Here is a 21,270-nt window from a genome sequence, read left to right as displayed (position 1 = left end):
CGTCTGTTCTGCACTCATGACAGTTCACAATAAGCATAAAATAACATAAAGACACGTACATTGTATCTGTAATACAGCATTTTCCACAGACTGTATGATATAATAAGATTCTTATGATTTCTGGAGATCCATAACTAGCTTTTGCTTAGATTTATGTAGGAAAATGTTCCTTTCAACCTTTTGAATAGCATGTTGAGAAATTTAGGTCAAACTCTGATTTACATTAATCATAGGTTAAATTCTAGTATACACTAAAATAGGCCCTGAGACAGGCATTAAAAAAAGGAAAAAAGTCTGGTTACTTACATTGTTTATGTATTCAGAAAGCAGGTCTTGGAGAGCTTGGCGTATAGCATTGCATTCAGCAATGATGCGTTCTCGATGAACATCACGCGTGCAGGAAGAATCAGCCAGCAAAGCTGCTCCACTGATAATAGCTTCCAGACGTTTCTCTAGTGATGGCCTTATTTTCTCTTCATTCACTTCAAGAGGATCCAGGATAATTAAGTTCTGGAAAAGATTAGGAGGAGAGGTAAGAAAGACCTTAGCGCAATTAAGTTGCTGCTTTAATTTTTACGTGCACAAACTACAGTGGCATTATGTTTCCTAGACTTGCAACTAGCCCTTTCTCTTGGAAAGATTCAAAATAGTTTTGACTGTGGCAGATTCTGTTTTCTGTTCTTGGGCTATGCATACAGGTCATTTGCAGACAAATCTCTATCTAAGTTAGTAAATCCTACTGGCCTAGACCCAGTACTAAGATGGCAACAGAGCTTTCCTGCCAGAGCTGGTTCACTCTTAAGCACCTCACAGCCCAAGTAGAACAGGATCACATCTACCTGCAGACCATGTTGACATCTTCTGACTACAACTGCCTTGTCTCTGACTCCTTCCTCTTGTTTCTTACTTTTGCTGTCTGAGATTTAAGATTGTCATCCTCAGTTTCAACCTCTCCTACACCTGTATCTGGCATTTCTACAACAGAAAGGCTACTTGCCTGCCTTCATAAATATGCACACATTCTTATCACTGCAGTATCCATTTGGTCAATCAATTGTCACAACACCCTACTCTACAATGAAAAACTATCAACCCCATTTTCAAAGCAAAAAATTGAGGCCCAGACTGTCAAGTTCATGGTAACACCCAGGGTATGTCTTAAAAGAGTCAACTGTGTGGCACCTTCCCAAGTTCTCAGCCAGCATTGTTTCTCCTCTTCATGTCTTGTTGCTGTGCTTGTAAAAAAAAGTATTTCTTCTTTCAAACTGTTTCATGTTTCTGTCTGTACTTCTTGAGGATTATCTGTCTTCCTCATCCTCTCATACAGTGGGTCTGTCTTGCATATTTATCTTAAGATGTTTTATAATAAGCTAACAATGTCTATGTACAACTATGACATCCGCAGTGTATAAGTTTACTTGTCAGTAATATTCCCTATTTTACCTAAGTATCTCAGAGCAGAATCTCAGCTTTGTCTGAAAGAGGAGTTCAGCATCCCCAAAATTTAGACGTTTAGAGATCAGGAGGACCTCAGGATTTAGAACAAAAACAGCAGTGCTAGATGACAGCTAAGAATGTTAAATCAGATACATGAGCAGTCTAGTTCTGCAGATTTTTAGTTTAATACAATCCCATACTGTGGCAGAAAGTCACTGCTGCTACCTTTAGCAGGCTGAATACAGGCAAAGACCAAAATAGTATCTTTTGTTCAACAACTGTTTTTTCAAAGGACACAGATATTGTGGCCTCTTGCTTTTTACTAGCCAGAAAGCAGACAAAAGCAGACAACTGTTTTGCCATGATAAAACTAATTACATCTGTGTGTCAAGCAAATATTCTGAAGAGAAAGAAAATGAGAGGTGATGTTTTCATGAAATATGAAAGTAAGTGTATACAATCTTCAGCATTTAAATAAATTCAAACTAGCAGTTTTTAATTCAACTGAACATCTGAAACAGTGCTACTATGGTCCAGATCACCAAGTCTATATTCCACATAAATCCATTCACCTGTTACATCTATATGTGATTCCACACTTTCAGAAGAAATATTAAACAAGAAAACTGCCGTATACCCTTAAGTGCAAATCAGGTCAGGTACATTGGAACTTAGCAGTGCTTCTCAGACTACTTTTAAGCTGGAGAATTTTAATTATTTTTTCAATTTAGATTTAATATCACAATTTCAGGTACTGTCTAGCTCAGGCAATTCTAAGGGTAGTGAGATAAAGGTAGTAAGATAAAAGCTTAAACACCTAGGACAGGGGACTTCAGTGACCTTGAGATTTTCTTGTTGGTTATTATTAACATTATCCTACATGTTAGGTATAATTCAGAGAAAGAAAGACATTTTTACATGTTGAAGCATCCCATCTTTTCTGAAATACACATGAATTGTTTTGAGACAGCTGGGAGATTCTCCAGCAGAAATAGAGAAAAATTAGACTTGATAATTTGAATATTTCCCAAGGAAACCAGTGCAGGCTCTTTCTGCATTACTGTGTCATTCAAACAGAAGGTTGTATTTCCCAGCTTGCAGGATCAGTGTACGTTTCTAAACATTCCACCTCCACTACTGCTCCACTGCCCTGAAGTCCTCCACCTCATCTAAAAGCATTCTAGTTACTTAGGCACCCGCACCAACTCAGCCTCATACCTACTACCTATTAACACACATAAAATCAGTAGGCAATAAACTTTCTTAAATGATCTCTGTAAGACCTTCTGGAGCCTAAAGTTCTAGGATTATGTCATGCTTTGTACCAAAAACTAGGACTAGATGAACTCTAGTCTTCAAATTTCCACAATGACTAGAAAGAAAAGGTACTAGTGAATTTCTGTCTCCGCATTTTCTGTGTTGAATTTTGGGATTTTCATAGCAGTGCAGAATATCACCAAAAAATCATGCCAGTGATACTGCTAGTGCAATTTTCTGTTTTCTACTCTGAGAGACTAATGAAAGTCTAAAACTAAATTTATGAACTTGTTTCAGCAAGTGACAGGATAGACCATTAAAATGGTTAAGGGGTCTATGTCAGGTGTTTATGTGCAATCAGCAGATGCTACCTTGGATTAAAGTATTAACTATGTAGTTCCAAGTCCCTGCATTTTCTCAAACCAATGTTCACATATCCAGATGCACATAATAAACTGAAAAGGAGTTTATGTGCAAGCAGGAGGGAAAGAGATTAAATATTTTGAAGATGAAAACCATAGTTATTTGTATATCCATAAAAGCAACATATTAACCTTATTTTTATCTCTTAACTACTTCCTATTTGAAAGATAACACAGGAAGGCATTCTAAGTCAGTGTCCAGCAGTCAGGACAACAATTTCTGACATGGAAGACAGATTTATTTGTGTTAGAGATTTGAAATTCTGTCTCCCTCATGTGTTCTGTGGTACCTCACCTCTGCTGGAGTTGTGCCACTTAGTCACTATTCACTTGAGCAGCAACTTTGCTATTGCATTCCTACACCTTAAGCACCCTCAACACTAGTCCATTCATACAATGTCTATCATAATGTCAAACACACCTGCCAAGTAGAATATTTGTGTTACTATAGAAAGAAACAGCTTCATTGATTATGGAACACTAAGACATATTTGAAGGCTACAGCCAATTAGTCATTTAGCTCGTAAAAGGACTGCCTTCAGATCGCAGATGAAACAGGAGTAGCAATGTTTTCCTTTGGGAGACAGTTTGTAGAAAGCTGATGCAAAGATGGACAAATAGCACTGGCAAAAATCTACTACAGTTCCGCTCTAAATTTAAAAAAAAAAAAGGCAATAATAACCAGGAAAAGATGATTTAAGATTCTGCCCACAGATCAAATTCTTCAAGCAATTTCATCAAATATTTATGATCAGTACATCTACGCAGAAAAGACAATCTAATTTCCAGCCAATCAGAAGACACCAGATATGCAACCAGCAATTTTGCATGTTTGTTTTAACAGAGCTAAAGAGTGGTTAGCTACCCAAGTTCTTCAACACAAGTGAGCACTGAAAACAGAATTATTAAACAACTGTTTTCTCCCTCATTGGTTTTCTGATCTGTAAAAAGGAGGGCTCATGGGTATCCAGAAACCTGGTTCTATTTCCTGACATTTTGGATTGATTTACAGTATTTTGACATTTCATAAGTAATTGCTCTGCCAGGTAGCCATGGCCAGATGGACACGCTAACAGAGTCAGGCACTGAAGATCTGTATCATTTTGTGAGATATCTCTTCACATTCAGAAGATGAAAGACCAGCGAAAAGCCTTAAATAAGCTGCACGTACACACTCTTTTAACACAGATCTTAATATGTAACATCACAAATTTAATTGCATTTTTTTGGTTATTTAAGAATGACCTGGTAGTTATATGGAGCCTTTAAGATGAATTCTTGAGAATATACTGATTTAAGAGTTAACTCCTCTAATTTACTTATAAATCTGTAATAATAGCTTTCACACTGCCAGCACTGGCAAAGGAAGAATAGCATAGCAAGACATCTAAATACTGTAATAGATCGTTGAGTAAGCTCTGTGATACATTTCTGCACTATAAACATTTAATGAGATTTATTCCCAACAGACTATTTACTACATCAATCTATTCCATGGAACTGTATTTGCAACAGGGAGATAGAGCAAAGGCCTCAGGTCCTTAGCCAAAAGAACTTCCTGTAAAGAAAGAAAAGTGAAACCATCTAATTCACAAAATCATTTTCAGAAGTTAAATGCTCTATAAATTGTGCTTTATCTAAGTCACACAGCTTCAATTCCCATTGGTGTTACCTAGGTAAAACTATATTGAAAATTCCACAAACAAGTGGATTTTTACAACAGTCAGACTTGTACGTGCTTATGTTTCCAAATAAAACCAAATTCAATCCAAAGGAGATTTTTTTCCCTTTTGTGATTATCATAACTCTTATAACAATAATAAATTTAATTACATTTAAAAAAAAAAACATTAACATGGTCCTGCTCACATGCAGGCAAGATGATTTCATCTACAGTCAGAAGATGCAATCCTTTTGCCAAATTTCATTTAAACAATTTGTAAGTAAAACATGTAAATAATAGAGCCCATTTAAAGTATATAATTTGTCATTCCGAGTTCCATTGTAACAAATCAGTATTACTCTTAAACGTTTCTCTTTAATTTATGAAGAAAAGAGATTAGAAACTATAATTTTGAAACCCAGTGTGAGAAGCAAGGAAGGATGACCTGTAACTTGCAATTGTAGCCTGTTCCTTTGCAGGGAAAGAATTCCACTTTGAGTGTGACTGAGAGGTCTGCTTTGATCAATAAACTGCCACTACAAGATTTGTGTCATATATGGATGTCTATGCATTTCTCTACGCTTTCACTGAAAATTTTAGACAAAATCTATTACCATGAGTCATAACATCAATTCTCCTGACAATGTATCAACAAAACTGGAGTTTTGAGGCTGAGATCTGGTAAGTCTGAGAATTCGCAACCAAAAAGACCCATATTTGTAAATGTGTTTAGAAACTTTCATTCCTTTTGTTGATCTAGGCCTACACCAGATGAGGAACGTGGTCTGTAACCTCATCTCAGGAGTCCTTTTACCACTTTTGGCAGAGCAATGGAAAATAACACTGGTAAGAAGCAGAGCAGCCATGAGAAAAAGGGAAAACTCCATACAAAAGGTTAGGATCAGGTCAGGAGTAGAGAAAAAACTGACCTTCTCAAAGCATTTGGCTAAATAATGGAAGTAGAAATCACAATCTGGCAAAACGTATTCGTTATGTCACTTTATTTAATGATAAGCAGAAAAAATTATTAGGTTTCTAAATCCTTCAACTATATAAATCACTTAACGATCTCAATGACAAACTTTGAAGTAAAGAACTGCATTTCACATTGTACTAGTTCAAATGCAGTCAAGGTAGCAGCGATCACCATCATCTGATAATCACTGCTGTTTGCAAACTAAACTCGGAGGTTCTTCTCACTTACTTAAGGATGGGTCTGTCTCCACCATCAGTGACACAGTTGGAACTAATTCTTGCCTTCTGTATGAAGGAAGCTAAATACTGAATGTACATGATGACTTAATTCCAGACTCTTTTGAAGGAAGTGATAGCTCCCAATTAAGTAACTTAGAGCGATACTACTTAGACTACAACTAAGCAGAGCACCAGTTTGCAGGTTCACAGGTTTACATACCTCAAACTCATCAAGGGCACTTCCAAGAGTAGCTGTATGAGATGTAGGTTGTGCCATTTTATTTCCAACTCCTTGGGAAGCATTAGAAATTACATTGAGAGCATTCTGTATTTCATTGCAAACTGAATCCTTGCTGGCTGTAAGGGACGCAACATCTGAATGTTCCAAACAAGCTGAACATATTGAATGTAGGAGAGAAGAATTCTCCTTCAGGGATGCACGTGCTGCAGCAATTTCATCTCGCTGATTGCTAGATTTCAAATCCTGTCAGCAAAAGAACATGCAGTTTATTGCCAAAAGCACTTCAAAACTGACAAGTAATACATAAACAATTTTTTTTAATCTTTACTCTGTTTAAAGAAACATCAAGTTAAATTTGTCAAAGATTGTGAAAATGGGCTACAACAGTACTTACAATTGAATCATCTTTACCTCATGAGAAACGAACAAAGTCTGTGTAAAACAACTCCAGTTTTTATTGTGCCTTATTACCAGCACCTTGAAGTGTCCACAGTTTATTTGGTTTTAAGCAGTTTCCTTTGAGAAAAGTGGCCTGGAAATCAGCTCTCTTTCCTCCCAGACATGTCTTTCGTAGTGAAATAGAGCAATAGAGAAGGAGAGAGGTGCAGACAGGATTAAGCAAGAAATTCTGTGATTGCTGCATTTAAACAAGTTCCCGGTCCTTGTTTCCCTGCCCCAGGGAAACAGTGTATGTCTGGAGCACCCTGCAGAAAGGAACAGCAGGTCAGGGCTGGAGCCCTGTGCTCCTGGGAAACAGGACGCATGGAAGGTTCAGAAATGAAAAAGGTGCTGATGAGAAGCCACCTCTGAAGTGCCACTGCTTGTTTTTCCTCCCTTCCTGCTATGTACACACTTAAAGCACTCAGGGAGCTTACCACACTCATCATGTTCCTCCCTTCTCCACATAGATCTTCTAGAACCCTGGCTCCTGCCAGCCCAAACAACAAGGAGAGCACAGTTTGACAGAGCTATCAAGTCAGGTTTAACTGTTTCTGGGAATCAAGCGCAGGAGCTGTTATTTGGACAGCTGGAAGTTACGGACTTGGATGCAATCATACAGTCAGCATCAGGATTGTAAGGAACCTCCTGTTGCATCCATCCTATTTTACTCCAGACGTCCTCCCTACTCTCTTTTTGCATCTTCTACCTTTGGAAAAAAAGCTGGTAGGTATCTGCAAAATGGCTTGGGTGAGAAAGTTAAATTCAGGGGAAAAATAAAAAAGGAAGAGAAAATAGCATATCAGAAAAACAAAAGCCTGTGGCACCAGCTTCAAACAGCATAAGAGGGTCAATGCAGAATGAACAGCAAAATGTGTACAAAGCTGCTCTCAGCCTGCTCTAAAGGAAGCTGAAGTCTTTCTAATTATTTTCCTTTGCATTGCATCAGGCTGCATATGCACGATTTACAAAAGCATCCTAGTATCCACGTCTCACTGCATAAAGTTTATAAGTTTATGGCTGAAGAAAAGAGCATGCAATATTAAATGAACCAGTTCTATGCTTTTAAAATCCCATTTACTGCAAGAGATACCTCAGACATAGGATTGCACCTTACTTCCTCAAGCTAACTTAGAAATCTCAGGGACACAGTAAAGAACAACCAACCAACAAACGAAAAATAAACACTATGACCCAATATATCAATGAATCACCTCTGTGCAGGAATGACTTCATTGCCGGATGTGCTCAAATCCAAATACTAATGCACCTCCAACCTTGGTAAAGCATCTGCAATTTCTCCAGTGAACTCCCAGCAAAAAAAATATTATTTACTTTTGAACACAGACGCTTGCACTGATTAGTGAATCTACGTTTCCTACAAATAAATGAAAAGACAACAGAATGCCCTCCTTTCTTCTGAGCTGCAGGAAGCTACACACAGGGACATACAATGGCAAGTCAATACAACACTTTAGTCCAGCTGGCTGCTATTAGCTACTTCTTATTTCGCTGCATCATACACAAACGAACTCAAAAGTCCTTCCAAATTACCTTTCCCCTCTAAAACAGCACTGTCTAACCAGGAATGAGGTGTTCATACGAAATCCCAAACTGTCAATCCAGTAGCACAAAGCCAGTCACAGTAAGTCAATAACAGGGCATCTAGAAACAGTCCAAAATATTCATGTGTTATTGGTTTTGAAATACAGAATGTTTGGTTTCATACGCTGTTGTGTAGAGTTTCAGAATCATGGTATTGGTAAATTCACCTATGAAGAGCCTCACTTTTATTAAATAACCTTTTAAAAAAAATTAATCCTTAGACCCATGAAATTCATCACTACTTTTGTTGTTCAGTTGTCAGCCTTGGACAACCTCAAAAGCTGCAAGGCTGCTGTTCTTTTCCACCTTGATGAAGAATTAATTCCTCAAGATTTTTTCATGTGAACAGGAAGAGATGTGTAATAATCATAGTCTGATCTTCTGCACAAACAGGCCAAAAAACCCTACAATTCAGTGATTTCTCTATCAAATATTTGCATATGTGGATTATCAGAATAATGTAACTAGCTCTCTGAAGAAGGAAGTTAGTCTCTACAAACAGATTGTTAACTCATAGTTGATAAACTTTTTCCAGTGGAGAGAAAAATACAGAAACCATCTGATTCCTTTTTTTACTTGTCAAAGAGAACACACCACTAAGAAACACAAGAAAGCAAGACAGAGAGCATACAGTTTCTTTTGAGTTGTCCTTTGACAGAACATATCACTTGAGAACTACAAGCTGAATGTTAACATTCTCCCATGAACTATCAAACCATCACAGTTCTGAACATGTTCACAGGCACTGTGCTGAATTTGAATGACTTGCACACTTTCAGACAAGTTCCAAACTAAGACCGTAGACTTTTAAAGGTCTGAGCATTCAGTGTATCAAATCTGGCTGCACTCAACATTGGACTCAAACTCTGCCTGTACTGACCCTTGCCCAAATACACTACATTAACTTTGGCACAGAATGCAACAAGATATGTTTCTCAGCTGCAAAAGAACCATACAGGGAAAAGTATGTGTATAGGATTGGAATATCCGTAAAACATGGCACCAGAACAAAAGGAACAGGAAAACACATACTACAACCATGGGTTTTGTTACATATTTTTTGAGATTATTCTAAGTATGGATGGATCACCTTCCACTTGCACAGAGGCAGAAGACAAACAGAACTACGGAGGGGAAATTTTCCAAACAAGTTCTTACTACTACTGTCTTCATACCTTAATATCTGAGCATTTGTAGTTCATTCAGCTCCATTTCTGAGCATTACCATATTTTTCTTTTTCTTCACAGCTTACCACTTTCCTCTTATCTAAACTGCTTTTTAGACTAGTGGACTATTTTCACTGATCTGGGATTTATTTTTTCCACATTAAATCATTAACTGAGCTCTAGATATGTCATGTAAGACCAGTTTAGATCAGAGATAATCCTGCATCAAGTCACTGCCAATCTAAGAGGCCCAGTATAGTATAGTATACTTTCCCAGGCTGCTGTCTTAGCCCCCCCTGGGATGTACTATTATGTCTTCTCCATACCTGGTTGGCCCTGATAAGAATGAAAAAAGAATGGATAGTCACAGGTATCCAGCTGTGGGTTGTTCCAGCCAGACACTGTCAATGGACAAGACCACACTGAATGGAAAGCTTGAAAATTATCTTCACGGTTAAACTTCTGTTCTTCAGTAAGAAATCCTGTTCTTTATGACACTTAAGACATTTAAGGTTTGACAGCACAATACACCAGGAAGCCAGGTCTTGTTCACAGCTCCTGGGATCCAAGCATCACTGTGGGTATAAACCACAGTGCCATATTTTGCACCGGCTGCAGTCAATACAAGGTTCACAAAGGCAACTTCAAATGAAGTGCACTGCAGTGCTTTAGCTCACTCTTTGCAGAGACATGTGCCATTGAACTGAGTTCTATCTCCAAGAAGAACACAGATATACAAATCCTCATCATTTCCTACTACTATAGGGCTGGGGGACAAAAGCATTACTTTTTATCACAGCTTAAACTTTGACCTTAGTGTTTAGCTTTCAGTCAAAAGTGACTGCCAAATTACGTGTATTTGGTGAATCAAAGACAATGACAAAACTCAACCTTTTCCCAGTGCACTCATGCACTGTTTATCTGGGCAAGACCCAAGTTTATGATCTTCCTAAGAACTGTGTAGTCATTCAGTGGAAGGAAAATATCTCCCAGACAAGAAAGTGAACAAGATCTGGACTCACTGCCACATTGCTCTTCAGCTGTGTCAGTTATTCAAAGATACTACTACTTTCACACAAGTTTTAAAGGCTTATACCTGCCAGGGCCCTGCGAGTGCCGCCAGGCCCCAGATCCATCCACTCCTTGTCCCGGAGCCCTGGTTCAGCTCAGCCAGGGACACTCAGCCCCTCTCTGAGCTATGTCGCAGGAGTGCCAGGCTCCAGCTCGGCCACAGCTGCCCCCCTTCCAGGCCTCAGCGCACAGATTGACCTGAGCTCAGCCCTGCCCTGTCACAATGGTGCTTCTGAGCAGTCACTAGGCTGTCTCACACTGGTTACCCTCACCAGGCCCCGCCCTCACCCACAGACCAACTTCCCAGCTGCTTCCAACCTGTCTCATCACCACAAACTTTCCCGATTATCCAGACTCCTGGTTGAAGCCGGTTTCCATCACCTGGCATGCCCAGCTCACACTGACACAGGGTTCAGGGCCCTGGCTGGAGAGGCTCTCACCTCCCAGAGCTGCCAGCCCTCGCTGAACCCCCAAAATACCTTGTTCTAAACAGAGAAGCACTCACCATTGGCGGGGATCACCTGTCATAAACTCCATCATAAAGATGACCCCGCCTACTCTACAAAATGCTAAGTTCAGAGAAGTTGAACAGCATGACCTAATGGCTCCTTTCCTCCACATCAACCTTTTAACTATACGTCTAAAATGACTACCTTACACAAGTGTTTGTAACCCTACAGAAGACAGATACAAACACACACTGGGAAAAAGACCTCACTTAGGATAATGCTTTTGTTGGCACAAGCAAAACATCGCTAGAACATAGAGCTGTATTACACTGACCATAAAAGTTCATGTTACAGGCATTCACAGCAAGTTAAACACCACTGAGAAGGTATGCCAGTAAATTCAGAACTGCACTGAATCAAAGGAATTTGATTAAACACACCTTTGTGCATTTCTCATTGCGTGAATCAAAATCCCACCATTACCTTCACCAGTCACTGTTGGATTTAAGTACTCCAGAAAGCAAATGATTACATCTTCAAGTGCCATAGAAATGGAAACTCACTGGAAATTCTTATCAAAAATCTCATCTGCTCCTTCATAGAGAAAGCATCTATTCCAAAGCCAGTTTGTTTGTATTTTGGGTTGCACTTGTTTTGTTTTATATACATATGTTTCCAGAGGTTGTTCCAGTCCAAACAGGTAGACGAAATAAACCAATACTACTACACCCCAGAAACATAAAAATTTTTCCTTTCTAATTTCTGTTCCTTAATAGACACACAACACTGAAACACCGACAGCAGCATTTGCAGGCATCACAGAAGTAAACCATTTAAAAAGATATATCTTATAGATCAAGGAGATCTGGAGACAAAACCAGAAACTTATCTTTACAAAGCAGCAACAGTTATGTGTTTGATGGTCAGGCATTCCAAGCTAACTTCAGAAGTCAGCAGCAGTTCTCAGTGTCTCATGCTACACTATACTACAGTGTGTATACACCAGATATATATATATACACACTACATATATACACGCACTATATAGGTATGTGTGTGTATGTATATATATATATATATACGTACACACTCTGTATGGCTAGAAACTGTAGGCAGAGTTTCTTTGCATGAGCCTTACACATGAATATAAAAGGTGTGAAGGACTAAGCCCTGAGTGATACCCTCTGCCTCCAGGAAGACTCTGCACTGTCTTTATCAAACCATAACTTTCAGTCAACTTAGAGCAAGCATGAAACATTTATGGGACTGAGGTTCCCTGTAGAAGTGAAGCCTTGCAACATTCTCTCTGTATCTACACCTATTTACTATCAACCATACTCAAACTGATATATAATACTGCAGAAGAGCAAAGCTATCTTATACAAAGTATCAAAAATTGTCCATGACTGTTTAATATCCCAGTGTTTTCAATTTACAAATGTTTTCCAGAATTTGCTGTTCAGCTAGGGAAGATGCTGTTTCTTTTGATGACTTTGTTGCATCAGATTGCAACTATTGCAGAATATTCTGTGTCGCTCATGCTTCAGCAACTTCTAGCCCAGTTACAGATGACAGAGCAACACCTTGCTGTCACTTCTCTAACCATTATTTCAGGATTTGGTCCCCACACTTCTAATATCCTGCTCTGTTAACTATCAGTCTCTTAGATGAAGTAGGTCATTTTGAAAGTTAGCAAAGCAATTTTTCCCTGTAAGAAATAATGTAAGAATTTTTCTTTAAGTGCAGCAATCCTTTTTCTGCAAACATATACCACTTAATATATTAGCTCATGAAGGTTTTTCTCCTACTACATTTATGGCCACATTTGTCAGGAATGAGCTTGCGTGGAACTAGAGCAGGAAACATTCATCAGGGAGAAGGCTCTGAAGTCAGGAACCTCCAGAAGGTCTTATCGCGTCTTGAGGAGAAGGAGATGACTAATGAAGATGTGGAGAGAAACACGGCAGAAACAGAGATTAATTTAAAGAGAGGAAAACGGGAAACGAGAGATACAACACAAAAGAGTGAGAGTGAAAACCGTAAGGAAGATTAGGATGAAGAAACAACAGACGGAAAGGAGTCAGTGAAACACCAACCTCAGTTGATGCCAAGCACTTGAGAAACAGGACGGCCAGTGTAGAAGCACCCAAAAGTAAGGCAGCAGCGGCCTACAGTCCTCTTCCTTAATTTAATGAGTAAAGCAATGATTTAGTCTTTGTAAAGAAAAAAATGAATAAAGCAGCATGCTCTTTCTTTGTCAACACTTCCACCAAAGGAACGTCTTATCTTTATGCTGCTGTCAAATATAGTTTAAAATTTTCAGAATTTCAGTATTTTCATGGCATCATTTTCTTTCCCTGTCTAAAGTTGCTTTGTTTTCAGTGCTTAGTTCTTAAAGTGACTGAGAGATAATTTCTTTCTAAAAAGCTAAAGAGGTGGTAGGTGTTAACTGTTTATTTCAGAAGTGCATCATATCAGTTAATGTTGGCTTGACCCATGATGTTAAAAACTCCATCTTACACTTCAAGCTAAATAATCTGCTGGTTAACACCAATCCTTGAAAGAAAAGAGCTCAGAGATCAACACATATTTCTGGCAGTCAAGACAATTTATAATTTAAAGTTTAATATTAAAGTAACTTATCACAGTTTTGAATAGACAAGGAAGTTGCACATACACATCTAACTAAGGAAAGTAATACAAGGCAAACAATGCAGAACATGGAGCTTGCAGAAGCAGCAGGAAGTTCAGAATATATCCCAAAGCAGGACTTAACTTCTTCATAGGAGTAAACACACCTGAAAATTGGCATTTCTGAGAAATTGTAAGGTTAAAACTATTCTGTAAACATTCATACAAAAAACAAAGTAAAACACATTGAGCAAGACTCAATAAAAGATTTTTCATACTGTAGTTATTTCAGAGGTATGGAAAATATAAAGTATCAATATTCATACATAGTACAATGCATAGAATACAGCTGTTAAAGCTTTCAGAAAACATTTTGGCCTGGAATTTTTTCAAAGGAAGATGAATCACTGAAAAATGTGGCAGAATGACTTTTATCCAGAATTACTTATTTCTGCAATTTTATTAAATTCTCATAATACCGTATGTGATTAATTTTTACTTGCTTCTTTTCTGAATTTTTAAAATTAGAAGGGATTTTGGGTACTTATTAAATTGAAAACTTATTTCATTCTCTGCCTTAGTGGTATTAGGCTACTTAGAAACAACTTAAGTAAAAACACTAGTAGTGGAAGACCATGTTATGCATGGTCCACTAGCATTTTGACTGATACACAGTTTCACAGATAACAAACAAATAGCTCTTTCACATTTCACTTGTCCTGGTTCAGCCTTCCTTTTATACATATAGTCATGTCTAAATGTATTCCATCTGCCACAAGTGTTCAGGATCTCTTTCTCCAACAAATCACCTCAACATTCCCCTAGGTACCAGTTTCTCCTGGTCTTGAACAAAGCATATTAAATCTTCCCAGATTTAATATCTCAATGTGAAAGATGTGAAATCATCAACAATAGACAGGTACACGACTCAGATCAGGCAGCCTGTTCCAACTGATATTTTGTCACAGATTATATACTCAACAAATAATGATGGCACTTCTCCCAGTTCTTCTGTCAAACTCCAGGTACAGTTTAACTATTTGTAATCATTTGTTATAAATGCTTCCCAAATATTTAAAATAAGATAGTTTTCTTTATTTCTAATTTAAAAATCCAAAACTAAACCAAGCTGAATTAAGAAAATCAATTACATTGCCTCACACTCTCTCTTAAGATACACAATTCAAACATTGCAGGGACTATTCAGTTTCTGTAACACGAAGACACTTACAACTGACATATGTAAAGACTGACACTCAAGCAAATGGAACTGAAGTGCTAATCCATCAAAAGAAGCTTGTCAGCATTACCAATTTCAGAAATATTAAAAGTAGGTTTTGGTTTTGTTGTTCAACATCAACTGCTGATTTCAAGTATTTATCATGGATAATACTTTTCTTTTTTTCCCCTTCTACATCAATTTAGGATTTTTTATGTTCTTTTCTGCATACCTTGCAAACACTTAAAGGACAGCAAGTCAGAGCAAGAAAGAAAAAGCCATAAGCCCTTGAGCTCTGTACTGAATGTTAATGCATTTGTATATGATAGATTTAATACAGCACTGAGAATAAATGACTTTCAGCAGCTCCACTCTGGACCTATAAATCGCTGTGAGTACTACAGAATCCATACTGGGGAAGAACAGCTGTATAATTTACAGCATCACTATCTGTCAAGAAATGCTGCAAATACAGAACTTGACTTCTTCATTTTAACATTCCTATAAAAATTAGAAATTACCCTTACATAGATTCTATTTAGATTAGAACTTTTATTCATATTCACTAATGGTACTTCAATGCAGAATGCCATTCGAATCTTACTGCTGTTAGATAAAATTCAAAAAGCATAAGCACCAAAAGAGGGGTTTTTAAAGAGATTTTTTTGCGTGGACTATGCCTAGAGAAATGTATAGTACTCTGATCTGATGATTTATACTATACAACAGATGTATGCTATACAAATCCACAAGAAGCAAATCTCAGGGGCCAAGGTTTAAATAGTTGCATTTTTTTCAAGATGCACCCTTACCAACAGTTGTGACAGCCACCATATCACAAACTCCTGTTCTTCTTTATGCTTGAGAGAATTTTGCATCACCCTCACAGCACAGTGCGACCAGCCCAAGAGTATCCAAAGTTTTGGGTCCCAAATAACATGATCATTCAACAGTTTTGTTTTTTTTTCCAACATGATTTCTTATTTGTGAACACCAAGCAATGGATTTTTAAAGAATGAATAAGATCTGATTTTTTTACTAACAAAGAAGCATGACTTATCAGCCCGTGGTTTTGATTCAGAAAATGAGAACTTCTGGATTGTGTTTTTCTTTTTTTTTTTTTTCAGACAGACAATGTAATAGTTGTATTTATAAAGATGTTATTACAGAATGTTTTTTATTAACACGAGTAATTTCAAAATCCATGGAACCAAAATGGTTTTGTTTTCTTGAAGGCATCAAAAATAGTTCCTTCAAGACAGAGATCAGTATGGAGCTGCATTGCCTCGTTTGTCTGTTGCCTTAGAGACTACTGCCTGCTAACAGTAGTTTAAAGTTGCATTTTAATTTACATGTCAGCTTCCAATTTCTGTAGTTGAAGCGACTCAGTAGGAGACAATGTCTTCTTGGTTTCATAGCAAGTGACAGTTAACCCCATAGTGCATTTCTTATACAGTAAAAGGTTGGTAAATGCAGTTTCCTTGATCTCCAAGTATATAAGAAATAAGGTGTTCAAGTCCCATTAAAAAATACAACTGAGGTAAACTGATCCAAAATAAGATATTTCATTACCATTTTTGTAGCAGAAAATCAGAAACGTTCCAATATATTATATCCATTTTTCTAAACCGAGTGCTCTATCAGAAATTCAGTCACAAGAGCCCCTTCAGACTGGTCAGAATTCAGCTTTATCCCTGTATCAGACACGTAACCCTACCAAACAAAACACAGTATCTCATATGGCACCAGCTGTTACAATTCAGTGGATTCAACACAATTCTGAACCTTAATACAAGGGGTACAATAGGCAACATGCTCAAAGACATCCATGTTCAGTAGAAACACCATCCAAAATGTAATGATTCTCATTAACACAAGAAACAGCAGACGAAAGCAGTTACAGTTTGAAGTTCATTAGGGAAATTTTGAAGAGGACCCTATGGATTCTGTGGTCTAGCAGAATATGTCCCTGCCCATGGCAAGAGGCTTGGAACTAGATGAGCTTTAAGGTCCTTTCCAACCCAAATCATTCTATGATTCCATGAAATTGCCATCAAGACTTACAGGAAGGAAAAAAGTTCACCACAAGTGGGTGATGCACTGCAACAGGGACCTAGAAAAGTCAGGAAATTTTCATTCTTAAAGACATTCAGCAGTCAGCCAAACAGGACCTGAGCAATCTGATCTAACTTAGCCCTGCTTTGAGCAAAATATCGGACTAGATATCTGGAGGCCCCTTTCAGCTAAAATATGATACTAACTTCCATTATTCAAGGGCTAAAGTGAATATTTTGGAGTTTTATGGAATGTCAATAATCTTCCTTTTCAGATAATTATATAATCATCCAGTCCTGCTTGAATGGTTTCCATCAGAGTAAAGAATATGTGATTTATTGTTACGGAAGATTCAAAACCATATACATGTAAATCATCAGCCTCAAAGTACTCTGAGGCCTTGGTTCTGCATCTTCAATGCAGAAAACTACTATTCAGGATATGCAAAACTTGCCATGGTGAAAGGCTAACTACCCCATATTCCATAAACCAACAGACTGGGAAGAGGAAATATTTTAGTAGATTTCTCTCCCCCACCATTTAGAACTTCCAATTCCAGTTAAGTTTGGAGAAATGTAATGAAGAAAGAATAAGCCACAAATTTCAGGTGAGATACAAAAAGTTTTAAAAAAAAAAAAAAAAAAAAAAAGACCACAACTTACTTTGCATTGGCTTTTGTAACATTTTTCCATTATAAAAAAAAGAATCTGCTTTCAGCTGTTCATAATTTTGACAAATGAACATTTTCTTGAGAAAATATAGTATTTCCACTTTTTGAAGAACTGACTTCAAATTTGCTTCACTTGATATCATGTGAAGTTGCAGCTGCAACAATAGAGATCAAGAATAAAATACAGCATGATGGTTAGGGCACTTTTCAGAGAGAAGAAAACTCAGAATCCCTCATCCTGGGAGACGGCTCTGACAAAGAAACCACATTGTGTAAGGGCACAAGGGCAGACAAGGTAAAGGAGCAGAAAGACTATCTCCATCTCTTCCTTATTTGCTTTGTCACATTGAAAATACCTTTTAACTTTAAGCCTATGTCACAAACTCAACATGAAAAAGCAATTTTATCTAAACTGGTTTTAGAAACTACTCCTAAAGCAGGTAAGTTATTCCTCCGTACTACTACTAAGACATTGTATTGAAGTAATCACATACTATTTTTCCAGTTAGTCACTCAGTGCACAATTTGTCTACTTCTCACAAAAGAAAAGCAAAATCTACAGAATTAAAGCAATTATCTGCAACTGCCAGGTTTGCTGCCCGCAGGCTCTTTTATTTTTTTTTTCTATCTGTATCCAACCCAAAGCCTATTCATCATCAGAAGGCATACTTCTTATATATCATCTGATGCTTGCCACATACTTTTCTCCCCAGAACACTGGCCAGTGTTTTGATCTCTCAGGTTCCTGGAGAGACAGGCCCTTTGCTGCTCCCAGCTCCAGCCATGAGAAGACTTGGGCACAGAAGCACACCTTCCCCCAGCTCTAAGGAGAAAAGATGCCACAATCATACGGCCACACATCACACAACAGAATTTAGTCGACTTATTTATATATTGACTGGTCAGAATTATTTCCTCCAGTCATCATATATTATCCACGTGCCCTTGAGAATGAGAGAGGCTGTGATTGGCCTCAGACATACATTAGAAGAAGCAAAAGTGAGGGGGAAAAATTCAGGAAAGACACGTGGAGAAGGAGGAACAAAATACGGAAGAAAAGTTAAAAAGCAGGAATGCTAAATGGAAGATGTAGGAGAAAAGTTGAAGGCAACAAGCAGAAGGAACAGCGGATATAACAGAAACTTTGTTTCAAGTGCTCAGCAAGTGCTAAATACTTACGCATTAAGGACTTTGTGCCACTGGATACTTCTCACTACCAGTAAGTCCTCTGAGACAAATGCCATTGCACTAATGAGCCCATAACTTGCCGTTGTTAGTTACAATTGGATTTAATCCCAAACCCCCTCAAGCCAAAGGGAAAGTAAGACGTAAGTCTTTGCAAAAAAGTGTGAATAAAAATACCACCACATAAACAACAGTCTTTTATATTTCTGCATCTGTCTTTTATGAAATTGACTTAGGCATTTCTTTCATTGATGTGCTAAGTATTGACCAATTAATTTGAATTTAATTACTTTCATCTCATTACAGTATCAGTCTTTTTGATTGTAGCACACTCACAAACTGTAAGATTTACAAGTATCCAGAGTGCCTTTCATTTATAATTTTGGATGAATGGTGTAACTTCCTGGGTTGCTGAGACTAGAATGCTATAAATTATATTCTCTCTTTATCAGCCATAAGCCACACTACAATCAACATAAAATCTTATAATTTCAGGACTGGGAATTACATTTATTTTAAAACCACAGTAGAGTTATTTTGTCTTGGAAAGTTTATTTAACATGAAAATAAACTTTCTGAAACATTTATTCCTTCTAGATTTTTCTTGTGATATACTAATGCAACACTAAAACTTTTCTCATAAGATAATACCTCGCTGTTAAAATGATTAATCACACACAATGACTATCTAATCAATTTACTTTTTAGAAAGCGAACAGAATTTTTTAATAGTGTAATCCCTTAGAGATCTGATCTTCAAAGCTAAGCAGCATAACTGCCTTCTGAAAGGGAACACATCTTTTGTATTTTATTACAATAGTCTATTTTTACACAATGTTGGAGAGGTTATTCTTGCTTAGGAAAAAAGCTCCAACATTTCTAATATAAACTTATTTCAGCATGAATGTTACGTATTTGTATATTTCAAAAGTGAGTTTCATATGGTTTTCCCCTGCAACAGATTTTAAATCTGTGAACCATATTCTGATTCCGCAATATTAGGTCTTTAAGAGAAGAGGCAAACAAAATCCTTTTCTCTGCTGGCACAATTTGCAGTAGTACTGCAGAGTAACAGCTGGGATCAGAGCCTCGTGGCACAGGCACGGCAGAAACCTCACATAAGGGACACTTTGCTCCTGACACAAGATAACAGAAACACGTGCTGCTATGAAGAGGTATGAGAACCTACATGGAAAAGAGAAAATAAACATGTCAGCAGAAGGATACATAATTTAAGCCACATGTTGTGCTTTTTGTTCTCTTAAGCACAATCAGGCTAGGGGAGAAAGGAATGGAACGGGAGGAGGCAGGAAATGTTTGCAATCACATGGAACTGTGGTAACCATAGGAAAGCTTGTTAGATGTATCTGGCATTCTCAATGTGTCAATAATAGTAAAAGAGAAATCTCACTCCTTTTAGTGATTACAGAAATTGAAAGAATAGCACCTGGCACAGGAGTCATCTGAGAGAGAACAAGAGAACAGTGGTCGCAAAGAGGAACAAAAGCCATGTGGAGCACTGTGAGCCCACAGGGCGCTTGGGCTCTGAGCAGGGCAGCTGTGCCCAGTGCTCGCCCCACACCTCGGGACAGGGGTAAGAAGGTGCTGCTGCACCTGGTGTCCCACAACACCTTGGCAACCCAATTCTTCCAAAGCTAAATCATTCCTTGCTTCAAGCATTTTTCATGCTAATCAAATATCAGTAAAACCTATTCCTATCTTAGTCTAAGAAGCCACAGATTTCCCAGTTTGGGGAGTTCTTTTTGAGCTGGGTTTTTGTAGTGGTCTGGTATTTTTTTGTTGGGTTTGGTGGTGGGTTTTTATTGTTGTTGTTGTTGTTGTGTTTGTTTGCCTTTTTTATGGTTTTGAGGGTTTTGTTGTTGCTGTTGTTTGGGGGGTACTTTTTGTGTGTTTTGTTTGTTTGTTTTAGGAACTATCCACTGAAACCAAAGGAATCTGTGTAAAAATTGCCTAAGTCTCCAACATCATTTCAAGGTTTTTCATTCCATGTTCACTCTATAGAATTGTGACCAAACTGGAAACTGTATTAGGAAATTGTAGCATAGAAAATATTCTTCTGTTAAAATGCTACTCATACACTAACAACAACAACAACAAAAAAGATATTTAACAAATGTATACACCCACTTTCTGGATACTTACTCAACTTACAACACTCACACAGCAGATGTGGAATGCCTGTTATTAACTATTTTTCCTGATTTTTAGACACTCTTCTAGCTTAGACAAAAATAATTTGTCCTTGTTAAGCAGTCATAGAATGCCAACCTGAAGATTTAAAAATCACCCTCATCAATCACTTCAGCACAGAAAAAGTCCCAAATGCAAAACATTTTAAATTCTTTTGAGCGCTGTTTTAAACAGCTAGCCCTGAAAACTCAGATTTGTGAAAGTCGGTGAAATATGTTCAAGTGTGCTGCCAATTCAGCCTGCTAATGTTGCAGTAAAAATAGTAAGGTGCCAAAAATCCAACAACATAATTACAATTCCCACAGGATAACAATTGTGATAATTACAGTCTCCTCAGATAATCAAGAAAAAGTTA

At 37.7% G+C, this 21,270-nt stretch overlaps 1 protein-coding gene across 1 annotated transcript in view; it reads right to left on the bottom strand.

Moving 5' to 3' along the window:
* Positions 1-21,270, bottom strand: part of CTNNA3 (catenin alpha 3) — a gene marked incomplete at both ends in the record, with an annotated part of 466,214 nt that overhangs the window by 352,842 nt on the left and 92,102 nt on the right. The window contains 2 exons of the mRNA XM_080347591.1: positions 307-510; positions 6,194-6,457. Coding sequence (XP_080203717.1) covers positions 307-510; positions 6,194-6,457 — 468 coding nt within the window. The remainder of the gene's footprint in view (positions 1-306; positions 511-6,193; positions 6,458-21,270) is intronic.

The sequence above is a fragment of the Nesoenas mayeri genome (genome assembly GCF_963082525.1).
Source record: "Nesoenas mayeri genome assembly, chromosome: 7".
In the NCBI taxonomy this organism is placed as follows: domain Eukaryota; kingdom Metazoa; phylum Chordata; class Aves; order Columbiformes; family Columbidae; genus Nesoenas; species Nesoenas mayeri.
Note: the sequence above shows the minus strand (reverse complement) of the source record. Positions and strands in the feature narration are given on the sequence as shown.